The sequence below is a fragment of the Myotis davidii genome, unplaced genomic scaffold (assembly GCF_000327345.1).
Source record: "Myotis davidii unplaced genomic scaffold, ASM32734v1 scaffold930, whole genome shotgun sequence".
NCBI lineage: Eukaryota > Metazoa > Chordata > Mammalia > Chiroptera > Vespertilionidae > Myotis > Myotis davidii.
The window spans coordinates 943629-956719 of record NW_006282518.1 but is presented as its reverse complement, the minus strand read 5'-3'; the positions used below and the strand labels follow the sequence as shown (position 1 = coordinate 956719).

General features: G+C 32.7%; 1 protein-coding gene across 6 annotated transcripts in view; it reads right to left on the bottom strand.

Annotated features, from left to right (window-relative positions):
* Window positions 1–13091, bottom strand: part of CNKSR2 (connector enhancer of kinase suppressor of Ras 2) — a 246582-nt gene that overhangs the window by 129980 nt on the left and 103511 nt on the right. For all 6 annotated transcript variants that reach the window (XM_006752987.2, XM_006752988.2, XM_006752989.2 and 3 more), the window contains exons 7-8: window positions 8773–8832; window positions 4390–4458 (exon numbers count right to left, since the gene is read on the bottom strand). In XM_006752987.2, the coding sequence (XP_006753050.1) occupies window positions 4390–4458; window positions 8773–8832 (129 nt within the window). The remainder of the gene's footprint in view (window positions 1–4389; window positions 4459–8772; window positions 8833–13091) is intronic.

Here is a 13091-nt window from a genome sequence, read left to right as displayed (position 1 = left end):
GGGGATCTGGGCTTTAATGGGTCAGCACACTCTCCATCCATTCTATGTTGGCTTTCCCTTTAATCGATACTGTTGTTCTGGGTTCAAGGAAAAGAGGAAGAGAATAGAGAGAAAAATGGAAGACTAGAATGAGAATAAGAGAGTAACAGACACACCTTTGAGAATTATAAAAATGAAGTCAGAATGAACTTTATAGATGACACAATAGTCCTTTAATTTGTTCCTTCCATCCCCTCCACCCTCTGCCATTACCAGTTTAAATCTTGCTCAACAATGTTCACCAGTTGGGGGTTGTAAGAACCACTAGCTTATAGTACTCATCTTCCATCTCTCCCTAGTCAATACCCAACATCCTGACTATTTGCTGCAGTCTATCTTCTTCTTGACTATCCCAAACTGGTTATTTTCCATTCCAGTAGCCTTTATAGCCACATCTATTAAACCATTTCTTGATGGAATGTAGTCACCAGGTTCCAGAAGACCTTTCAAAATAATAGGAATATTTTTTAATATTTACTCAAAATAAAATGATTTTTTCCCCAAATGTTGGACTCAACCATCACATATCTCACTCTTTTCAATTATATTTCCAAGAAGAAAATATCTGTTTTTAGGATGGATAGAAGCTGTAGAACACACACCAAAAAGAGGATTAACAAGAAATTTAACAAATTCATTAAGGAATATGCCCAAATAGATAACTATAAGTATTAAGTAGTCTCATCAGCTAAAAAACGTGTTAAAAGTGCATCATGAGGGCAGAGTTGCTGATTCAAGCTATGCCGAGGTATCTCCCAGAAAGAGGGATGCAGTGGCAGATGAAGTGGAAAAAATCCAGCAGCCTTTGAGGAGTTGGATCTTCACTGGCGGGGAAGACATGCAATAGGACTCAGTCTGCTTTGCTTGGATGTTCATGATTTTTTTCTTCTTCCTACCTGGTAGCCACAGTTTCTCAGCCACAGAAGTATGTTCATTTGAAAAGCTTAAAAGCCACTTACAATAAAAATATAGCAACATGAAAAAGAACATAAAACTTCCAGTTTCATTTCAAATAAGAAAATATACTTTTTTTAAAAAAAAAAAGGAACTCTAAACACACATCTAATTGGACATCTTGAAGATATACCATACTAACAATTTTTTAAAAAATAGTATTTGAATGCATCTGTGATTCATTCAACTTTCTCAGAGTCTTAGGGAAAAAATTCAAATTGCTTTTCTATATATTTTAAAATAAGAATAGTTATCAGAATTTATATTGTACATTACTAACTATAGTAGGCAATTTTGGAATCACAGGTAAATGCCAACTACTAACTGAGCTAATAACATTTAAAATATAAAACTGAACATTATTCTTTTCATTATCGAGTCGAAATTGGTATAGAATCATATAAACAATATCTCACTATTTTGGCCAATTAATTACTGGATTAAAATACTAAATATATATTTCAAATGTATTAAGCAACACTTTAATGTAATTACTATATCATAACCAACCTCTAATGTCCCTGATAGGGATAGAAGCGGTAATTGCAGACTACAAATAATTTATACTTTTTCAACTAATTTGTCTACCTACCAAACTTTTCATAGTAAGAAAATCCAGAAAATTTCCATTTCACCACCTCTGAATATTGTCTAATAAAAAATTCAAAGCACTATATAGACCACAATGCAGGCTACAGGAAGAAAAAGAGGGCAGAGCAGGCTGTATTTTATGAAATGTACCATTATTCCACAAATATGCCTCTCATTTGAACACAAAGATCTAGTAATTGATCACATTATTAAAGAAGACTAGATTAATGGAATGAACATAGTTTTCTTGTCAGAGAATGTCTTCATTGTTATCCAAAATCAATTAGTAGGTTCTGCCAAGAAACTGGACTCCGATTGGCCCAACTGTTGTATCAGGTAAAAGGAGGAGAGGGAGGACAAAAGTTAATTTTTATTAAGCCACTAACGTGTGCCTGGTGTTGTGATGTTTTACATATCTATCTGCAGGAAAGAAGTGAGAGACTTAAATTTCAACACCATTTCTAATTTCAGTTCAGCTGATTCTACCCCAGTTATGTAGATTTTCACTTACTTTCCTCTTCTTATCCTTGGTCCCACTTAATTGCTAAGTAAATTGAGATTTACTTAGATGATTGTTAGAATTCTTTCCCTTTTGTTTGGTAATTTTATAATTTGAGTTTGGGTAGGGAGTATAATAAAAATAAAATAAGAGCATGGGCCTTAGATTCATAGAGGTTTTAGTTGTGGGTAAGTTAAATAATCATTCTGAGTTTCAATTTTCACATACACCTTCTTTGTAGGATCTGTGTAAAGAATAAATGATAAAATAAGTAAAATACTTAATATTATGCTTGGCACACTACAAGAACTCACCAAGTTTTGGCTTTGATTATTATTGTTATAAAAAGGGAAAATGATTCCTAAAACCATAAGTCAATTTCAGCGTAAAAACTGGAAGCAAGTTCCCCAACCCTTATTCTGTGCAGTTTTCAATATTTTATAATATTCCTGTGATGCAAAGATACATTTACATGTTCTCACAGTATTTAAATATCATCAATCCATATAGATTTTATTAGTTTACTTGTAGCACTTAAAGACTTTCATATTCACTTGATAAATATCAGATTCTTTGCTCCACAAACAGTACTCTTTAAACAATTTATTTTTCATTGGAGAATAATTTCTACCCTCTTAGAATTGGCTAACTGGAAATTGGTCCAACTATCCAATGGATGTCATGTCTGTTAAGGTCAGTTTGGAGAAAGAGAGGCAACATGAACCTAGAAGGAGAAGCTGCCTGTCTAATAAAGCAGCTGCTTTATCCCACTACCCAAATCCTCATACAAGGGGACAAGTAACTTTAGTCAGGACAACCACGTTGTATAGTTTCTAGTAATGAGAATTTTCTCATCATCAAAATTGTCATCATATAAAGAGGCTTTTTTAATTACCAACATTCTGCATTATTTCCTAGTAATCTCACACCCATGTGTTTAATTTTTAAACTTTCATTAACTTCTATTCCCTTAAATAATGAACTCATTAAATAAACATCATAACTTTAATGATCAGTTTTCAGGGGTCTCTCTAAAATATCACAAACTTTTCAGTTTATTCAAAGACAGAATTAAAATGGCTTCTGCCTTAAGATCAGAATCACTGAGAAAGATCAGATTTGTCACAGAAGTCTTCTAATCTCCCCCAAAATAGCCTTTCTTTTTAAAACTTCTATGACTAGAACATGCAAAAGCAAATTTAATTAAAGGTACAACAGGAAATTATTACTCGCTTTGAAGAGTTAGTGACCTATAAGAATATTTACCAGAATAAAACAATTTTTTCGCAAATGATAATTATATTAATAATCAGATTATTTTATCTACATTTTCAGACAAATCATTTTATTTTGGCAGAGATAGGATAACAAAGTGAACCAACCTAGACACAAAATAGTCTAAAATGAAAATCATATAATGTTCATTTTCTAAATCTGAGATTTAAAAAAATAACCCTTGAAAATCTACCATAGACACAGAATGTCACTGTCATTCTTAGCCTAGAAAAGCATCCGTGAAGTTCATAAAGCAAGAAAATTTTATGAACTTATTTAATTAAGTGCAATAGTTTTAAAACTAACATTGTAGCCCAGCCCATGTGGCTCGTTGGTTGAACCAAGGGCTCACTGGTTTGATCAGGGCATATGCCCGAGTTGCGGGCTTGATCACCAGTAGGGGCGTGTAGAGGCAGCTGATAGATGATGTTTCTCTCTCACCAATGTTTCTCTCTCTCTATCCCTCTCCCTAAAATCAATAAAAACATATTTCTTTAAAAATAAAACTAACACTGTAGTTCTCTTTTAGGATTGGAAGTGCTATTTCAGCTATTAATGTTTAAATATTTTTTTTAAAAAATGACATTTAAAATAAATCAATTACCAGGCAATTTAATGAACAAATCAATGATAAAGTAGATGAAGGAAGGCATGCTATTATAAAACATATCAACTAGGACATTAAATACTTTGTAAAATAAGACTTAAAAATTGTATCAAGAAATGGATGAATTTGTATGCATTGTGACTTTAATTTCTATTCCAAAATTATTATCCCAGTCCCTGGGGTGTATAATGTTATCCTATAGCTGTCTATATAGGATAACACCCACATTCCTGATGTTCTTTAAAAACTGTGCCTTAACATTTCATCAAATAATTAAGAGGAATAGTCATTCAGTTATTTTTTAAAAAGGTTGTTGAATTATTTTATACACAAACAGGTATTTCATTTAATTGATATTATTTTAAAGCTTTAACAAAACTTTATATTAGTTCCTCCCACTGACTCATAAAGTAATTATACATACCACAGTCTGATGATTAACTTGAATCACTTCATCGCCAGCATGGATTTTTTTGCACCGATCTGCAGGTGACTAAATTTAACATAAAAGAAATGATACAGAACATAACTTTTATCAGTCATCTCCTCTCTCTGAAACAGTACAATAAGTTCATCTCTTTATATTAGATCAATAATTTAATTATAATCTTCAAGAAACTAAGTAAACAAAAGGTTACTAATATTCAATATAGTATTTGCATTCTATGTATAACTAATGGTAGGAAGTAGAAATGCAAATAAATATATAGATATTTGTTATAAAAGACCAATATGTTTCTGAGAGCATTAAGGGAAAATAATAACTGGTAGTACCCAGTACAAACTTTATAGACAAATTCTACTAGGCTCTACTAGGCAACTGGTTCAAAAATACAATTCAAAACATTATGTTTTAAAATTTGATCCTTTCTATTTAATACAAATAATTCACATTATCTTTAGCAAATAAGCATTTTCAAGTATATGCTATGATCAGCACCAAAGCTCTGTCAACTGATGATTAGATTACTAATTTATTTCATCATTAATACTATCAATTCCAAATAACTTAGAAAAGCAAATTAATAGATGAACAGCCATTAGTTCAGTTACATTATATAACACTAGAGGCCCAGTGAACAAAAATTTGTGCACTCTGGGGGGTCCCTCAGCCCGGCCTGTACCCTCCTGCAGTCTGGGATCCCTTGGGGGATGTCCACCTGCTGGCTTAGGCCTGCTCCCTGGGGGATTGGGCCTAAGCTGGGGGACAGACATCCCTCTGGCAGCCAGGGAGCCCTTGGGGATGTCCACTTGCCAGCGGGGAGCAGGCCTAAGCTGCAGTCGGACATCCTTAGCACTGCTGAGGAGGCGGGAGAGGCTCCTGCCACCACCACTGTACTGGCAGCCATCAGCCTGGCTTGTGACTGAGCAGACCACACGCTGTGGGAGTGCACTGACCACCAGGGGGCAGCTCCTGCATGTGGCTGGTCTGGGGGAGGGGCTGGGGCAGTTTTCAGGCCGGTCATGCCCCCATTGGGGTGGGGGTCCCCACTTGGGGGCATGGCCAGCCTGGGTGAGGGGCTAAGGGCCGTTTTCAGGCTGGCCATGCCCCCTTCATAACGGGGGGCCCTACTGGGGGGCCTCGCCAGCCTGGGTGAGGGGCTGATGGCGGTTTCAGGCTGGCCACCGCCGCAGGCTGGAAGCAGGTATCTGGGATTTATTTAGCTTCTATAATTGAAACTTTGTAGCCTTGAGCGGAGTTCAGGGCTGGCCAGGGCAGGCGGGAAGCTTGGCTTCTTCCATTGCCAGGGCAACCAAGCCTCCTGCTCGCTCCAGCTCCGTGGTCGCAACCATCTTTGTGAGGGACTGACAGAATGAGGGTGTGATGGTTAATTTGCATATTACTCTTTTATTAGATAGGATTCTCTATGTCTAATTATAAGAACATTCCATTTCATATTTTTCATACAGTATAATTCATAGGCAAACAAAACCACACTAAATAAACTAAAATGCCTACATTTCCACAAGAGGTAACAATTCCATCATTTGTTAAAAATTCTAATAAAAAAGATGATAAACAAAAGCAAACACAAAAGCAAAAAACAACTTTGGTAAACTAATATTGACAAGTTTATGAAATCTTTAGAAAACTAAAATGAGATTTAAGATAGAAATTTTATAATACAGGTATGGGTAATCAATTTAAAATACTATTCTTTATTTTTCTCTGACTACTAATCATTGATTATACATATTGCAATATGTATGAACTTTTGAATATACAGAAAAAGTGTTTTAATGAAAAATATATTTGTGCATTTTATGTATGTATTAATTTATCTATCAAATACAACTATAGACAATGTAGTATTTATTTATTAGAATCTATTGAAAGCTAATGAAGAATGATATGATGATAGAATTGCAAAGTAAAATGCTACCTTTGAGACCCTGGAAAGGATTTACTTTAAAATGATTTCTAGTTCCTTTTTAAAAATTCATTTCCAATTATTTAAAAGACAAAGAAGTCAAAACAATATTAACTTTAGATCAATGAATTTTAAAATTCACAAAATTATTTGCCCTAGGCTAGAATTCAAGACAAGGTGAGATCATAGAAAATTCTAGTTTGAACAAAGTAATAAAACAAGTATACTATTAAGAGAGTAGTTCATCTAGGATGTTAACCCAACCTTAAGAATAGTGTCATAAGAAAAATATTGTATTTATTTTACAGTATCTTTAGGAGGTGGGTATATTACCAATTCAGACAAATAGCATGCAACAATTCTGAAAAGTTTGTAAATCATTACTGTAATAGAGCTGTAACTATAGAGTCAGTCCTTGGCTATCTGGCTAACAATTGATCTTTTTAAAGGACAGTATTAAAGAAAAATATCAAGCTAATGGCTCTAATCATGATATAAGAGAAAATGATAGTTGATACACAAAATTCAAGGAAATGAAAACAACTTTTTGCACATATAAGTGAAAAAGGGACTAAGTCCTATAAATTATAGACTTCCAGTTTTAAAAGGGATCCTAAAGATCATTTTGTTTAAATCCCTCATTTTCTATATGAGAAAATAAGAAAGTAGGGCACAGCAAAGCAAAATAACTTAGTCACTTTAGTGAGCAGCTAATGATAAATGACCCCAATTGTAAGTGACTAAGGGTACCAAAAACAGTAAAATATTTTAAAGAAAAAAGAATTAAGTGACGGACTATTAATATTTGGTTCATATCTGAACCACTCACAGAATCCATCTTTCTTTGATAACTTGTCCACTTATCAAATATTTATAAGTAATTAATATGATCAATGCATAGTACTCAATTTTTATTTTTTTAGACAACAGACAATATAGGGATGATGTTCCTACATATTCTTCTAGATACAGTTCAAAATCTTAAGTTGTGATTCGTTCTCTGATTTCACTTGGCAGTATTTACTATTCTTTCCTTTGTCCATCTACACAAATTTTATAGCCTGTTCATAGATAACCCCCTACTTGCACTCCTTAACGATAAAGCTAGTTTAATTTTTAAATTCTTTCTATACCTAGGCCAGTGCTTGAAATATAACAAAAGTTTGTTAAAACGAACAAATAAATACACAAGTATATGAGAATGATCAATCAATGAAAAGCATATAGTTTACAGCATCTCTCTGCATAAAAAAATTAAAATAGTTCACAACATACATTTAAATTATATTCTTGACCCCATTTAACTCTCATTTAATACTAGAATTGAAGTCAGCACAGCAGTCTAACTCTAACTTATTATTATATATTTCATCATTCACAGAGAAGCGGGGGTGAGGGGATCAGTAAATAAAGTAATAGGAGAATTAGGTGACCATGTTGATTTTTAAAAAGAAAATGCTAGTAAAATGTTGAGATCAATAAAACTTGAGATTAACTAATTCCACCTCGGTCTTCTTTGAAGGAACACAGCATAAGGATGCAATTTGTCAGAATTTCTAAAAGGAAACAAATTCAAAGTTGTGCACCTTCTAAAAGAGTAGGGTGGATATCTGGGACAATCCAATGCAGGAATAATGATTTATTATGCAATTCAAGTCTATTATACTGATCGTGTTGATGCCCAACACGATGATTTCACATTTCTGTAGCTCTTACAGCATAGTCTTTCATGTTTATTAGCTTATTTGATTTTCAGAACAATTTAGTGAGGTATGTAGTATATATGATATTATTTCCAATTTATAGATTAGGGAAACAATTTAATGAGAGGGTAAGTGATTTGCCAAAAATTACATCGCCATTAAGCTGCAGAACTGCTTGTAGGACCTCACACTCTGACCCACTGCTAGCAGTAGTTCTTACTGGCTGGGTCTGAGAATTTGCATTTCTAACAAGTTCCCAAGGGAGGCTGATACTGCTTGTCCAGGGAGGTCCTCACTGTGAAAACCATTGAGCTATACCATGCTCCATCCACTAAATTAAGCTGAAATATACACCAAGTATTCAGAAAGCATGACTTATGTGATGTTTCTTTCTTATGTGAGCTAAGTTTCTTAATATAAATAAACTATTTGACAGATGGAAATGGATTCTTTTGGATGTTGCAATAACTTGTCATGAAACAGAAAATACGTATTAACAAGGACAAATCTCTGGCTGCAAACAGAAAACATCTGATTTACTTTAAGTAAATAGCTATTCTAAACTAAATAAACTGACTGAATTTCTCCCAAAGACATTACTAACTCAATGTCTTTTTAGTTTTGTCTCCTAATTAGTTCATGCCCTCAAAAGTCAAATGTAATTATGTAAGACATATAAGTTGTTTAACAATACAAGGAAAAACCAAACCTTTGAAATGTTACAATACTTACATTTTCTGTAGTTCCAGTAATTACATGGAGGCCATCATACGTTGATTTAATATACATACCCTAAGAAAAAAACAGCATCAGAAAAAAAGTGAAGCAACTGGAATGTTTCCAAGTATATCATAACTCATTTACAAAAATTACTCTATCAAATTATTATTTTGTTGAAAATTTTAAAAAAATTATTTTTCAATTACAATTTATATTCAATATTATTTCGTATTAGTTTCAGGTGTACAGCATAGCAGTTAGACAATGATATATCTTATAAAGTATTCCCCCTGATATTTTCAGTACACACCTGATACTATACATAGTTATTACAATCCTGTTGACCACCTTATTAAATTAAAATTGCCATATGCCCCAGGAATGAATTCATGACTCAATAATGATGTCTTTAAACTGGTAAGAAACTCCTATATGAATGTGCTGACTTCTAATGTTTTCCCCGCAAAAAGCTATACACAGGTTAATCAAATAACTACTTGGTAAGTGAATCGCCTATGAAATGCAGTATCATAATGCAATACCCTGACGAAAGAACACACCTCACTGCCCCCAAATCTGTATTATATGTTCTGTGGAAAAATAAAAGTTACAATGAAAAATTCAAACATTGGTATGTTATTAAGCTTATTTTAATTGATACATATTACATAACACAAAGTAGGCTTCTACAGAGCCACTTCAACTACAACTAAAGAGACAGAAGAGTGATAAAATACTGGTAAGATCAACTTTTTTTCTCCTGCTCTTTTGTGGTATCCTGCATTTTCTGCCTTTATTTCTTATTGATGCCATTTTAATAATTACATCCAATCATCTCTATATCAGTAATTAAGAGGTAATGTGTGGCAACCACTTCTCCCAATAAAGAGGATGGGATTCCATTTTCCATTTAAATAAAGTCATTTTTGAAAAAGTTTCATTAAAATTAAAGAATATTCAGAAATCCTGAAATTGTGTAAACTTTTAGAGCAAACAAAAACTTTAAATTATGGACAGTGATAGGACTTTAAAGGAAAAAATATCACAAGAAAGTATTCATATTTAAAATTTTTAAATATTTTTATTTAAATAAATCAGAAAAAATAGATTATTTTTTGTGAATGGCTTTTTTTTTTCTTTTCTAAGGAAGATTCCGTTACTTTAATTTCTCTTTGGGGAAAACTGCCTAAGCGTTACATATAAAAGTGCTTTGCATTTCAAAATACTGATTTTTAAAAAATACCAATTTTAATAAACTTAAAGTCTGAAATATAATGTTAATTTCCCATACCTTTATGTTAGTTATATATCTAAAGACCTAAATATACATGTGTTTTCATTGATAATATGTAAGAAATAAAAAAAAAAAAAACAAGAAGCAGTAAAGTTGATGGTATGGAATTATTAAAAAGTCACCATGTAGATTTTATTTCTGAAAAGTCATTTCAATAATCTCATTGTGTTCAAAATGCTAGTAACGGTTCCAAAAATGGTTGAGCCTGGCTCTCCAATGTGAAACAAAATGAATGTAATTTTAAAAGATGTTTACTTACCTATGAACTCGTTTCTTAAGTGAAAGTTCTTCACTATATAAAATAAATTACTAACCTCAACACAAGTACAAATAGAAATTAATTAAGAAATTGGCTAGTAGTCCTTGGCAATGACCATATGGTAATATTCATGCTTACATTGGTAACAAGTGTAAAACATACTTTTGAAGTTATTTATTCCATTATATATTGGAAGGTAAATATAAGGATGCTATTATAGAACTCAGCAGAGGAGAGGACAAGATTTTTATAGTTATTGCCCCTGCCCTGAGGATTAACAAAATTACATATTTAATAAAGAATCTTAAAGTATATTTGTAAGAGCTAAACACTAAATTTGGTTTTAGTTTTTTTAAATAGAGGAAGTGTGAGAAGATAAAGTAGAAAAAGACAGCAAAAACCCGCAATATATATTGTTTGGACATACAAAACAATCATTCACTCATTATTTGTTAAATATCTTGTTAAAATGTGCCAGGGACTGTTTTAAGTATTTGATATTCATTTCACAGCAGCTTTTGAGGCTGAGGAATCTGCCCAAGGTGGTGAAGTCAGTTTTTAAGCCAAGGCATTCTGACTCCGTACCATATTTTCAACACTAGGCTCCTGATTTATTGATTAATAGTTAGGGCAGTGGTACTCCTTCACTTTTCTTATATAATATACTATTTGGCAACTATAGATATTAAAGTCAAACATGAACTGTTCAACATTTATTTTTAAACACTAAGAACCCTTTTTAAACTTTATTTTTATTGTTGACACTATTATAGATGTCCCCATTCCCTCCTATCCCTTTGCCCACCTCCACCCAGCTCCCGCCCCCATTTCCCACTGGCCATCACCTCACTGTTGTCTGTGTCTATGGGTTATGCATATATGATCAGCAAACATGTATTATGTGCAATGCGGTTATAAAGAGTAACTGAATATGATATTTTACAATTTACTTTAATCACCCATCTCTTATGACAACTGTAAGTTAAAGTTGAATATATTTCTCTCCACACTTCTTTCAACACTGTGTATTATTGATTATGAATTAGTGTGTTTGACAAGAGCTCTAAATAATCTCATAAATAATTAGATCATAGAGAAAGTCTAGTATCCTATAATAAATGTTTAGAAAAAGTCATTATAGTTATTGGGATAATAAAAACTCATGGAGATAATCTAGTTATGATTCTGGAGATAAAGTCTATGTGTAATTATTGTGCATATCAGGAACTTAAAAATGACAATTGTAAGCTAAAGCAAGTATCTATTAGTTATAGGAAGAGGCTTTCATCATTATTTATGCATAATTAAGTGTTATATAATTTATACTAAAACTAATTTTTTCAGATGGATAAAAACGTTTAAAAAGATCTAACTATGTATACATAGTTCAATTCTAGACACTTCATAGTTATAAGAAATAGAATGGAACTAAAGCACATTTTTAAAATGCTACAAATAATGAAGATATTTGGTTTTATGTAATACTTTCACTTCTAACTTCAATAAACCATTTTTTGTAACTGCTTTTAAAAATTGAAACTAACTTCTTCATCCTTTTGATCTCCCTCTGGGGGTACCAATGAGAAAAAATGGCCAAAAATGAGGCACCAAAAGAAAGAGAAGAAACAAGTTGCTTGGGTGAACTTTGAACTAATCAACTTCTGAATAATGCAGATTCCAAAACTACTTATGATCACTTGTTCACCTCTGAGAAAAGGTGAAACAACAAGAAAACATAATTCAAATGGCTCTTTTCTGGAACTGAGACAAATCTGTTTTCATTTAATGAAAAAACTTTCATTCCCTCCCCCCCAAAAAAATAATTAATTCTGGAGCTTACTTGAACAGCTCCCTGTTTCCTGCTCAGCTTGCCAAAATGATATTTGGTTCACTATATCCCCAAACCCCAAACGTTGGTTAACCAATGGAAGCCAAACAAACCTCACAATCAAGTCAATGAAATAAGAGATATATGGAGAAAGTCCAAGTGCCTAAGTAGCAAAAGAACTCTCTAAGGCCAAGGCTTCCCCAAAAGATGACCCCAGCCCATAACACCCTTTATTTTCTCTTCAATCTAGCTGTTGGCTCTAATCTAGTTTAGATGCCATTTCCTTCTTTAATTTTCTGCTGATTGTTGTTAAAAGCATTTTAGAAACTAGTTCCATATTTTTAAATCATAAATAAACGTGTTTCCCACCATTCCTTATAATGCTCAGGATTCTCAAATCTAAGATATCCTAGGAGATTTGACTAATTAGGTAGAGAGCTGATAAAAGATCTATCCAGTTTATCAGTGAAAGAACAAAGCAGCTACCTTCTGCCTTTGTTTTGAAACTGGCAGAAGACCTTCAGCAGCTGTTTCTAAACTATTTAAACTTCATTAAAGCTTGGTATTCTCCCACCACTTTCTATTTCTTTCCTTCATTTACCATTTATACACTTCCTATAGCTAAGCACAAGCTAAATGTTACCAAAACCCTCAAATCTATTTCTTCAAATGTGACTGAGTAAACTTAATTAAAAGTTTCTAATTAAAAAAATGAAGTCATGTGAAATATTTAGTCATCTCCCCTTTAACATCAACAATAGGAAATAGTTTTGTAGTTAACGCTTATGAATATTCAACATTTTAGTTTTTTCTTTTTTTCCATCTGAAATATCTTCCCAATGAAGTGCTGCTGTCATCCTCCTAAACTCTTCACACCCCACTTTAGCAATTCCCAGTTTATATATGGGATAATGGAATAAGCTTTATTCAGATGCACTTCATTTAAATTT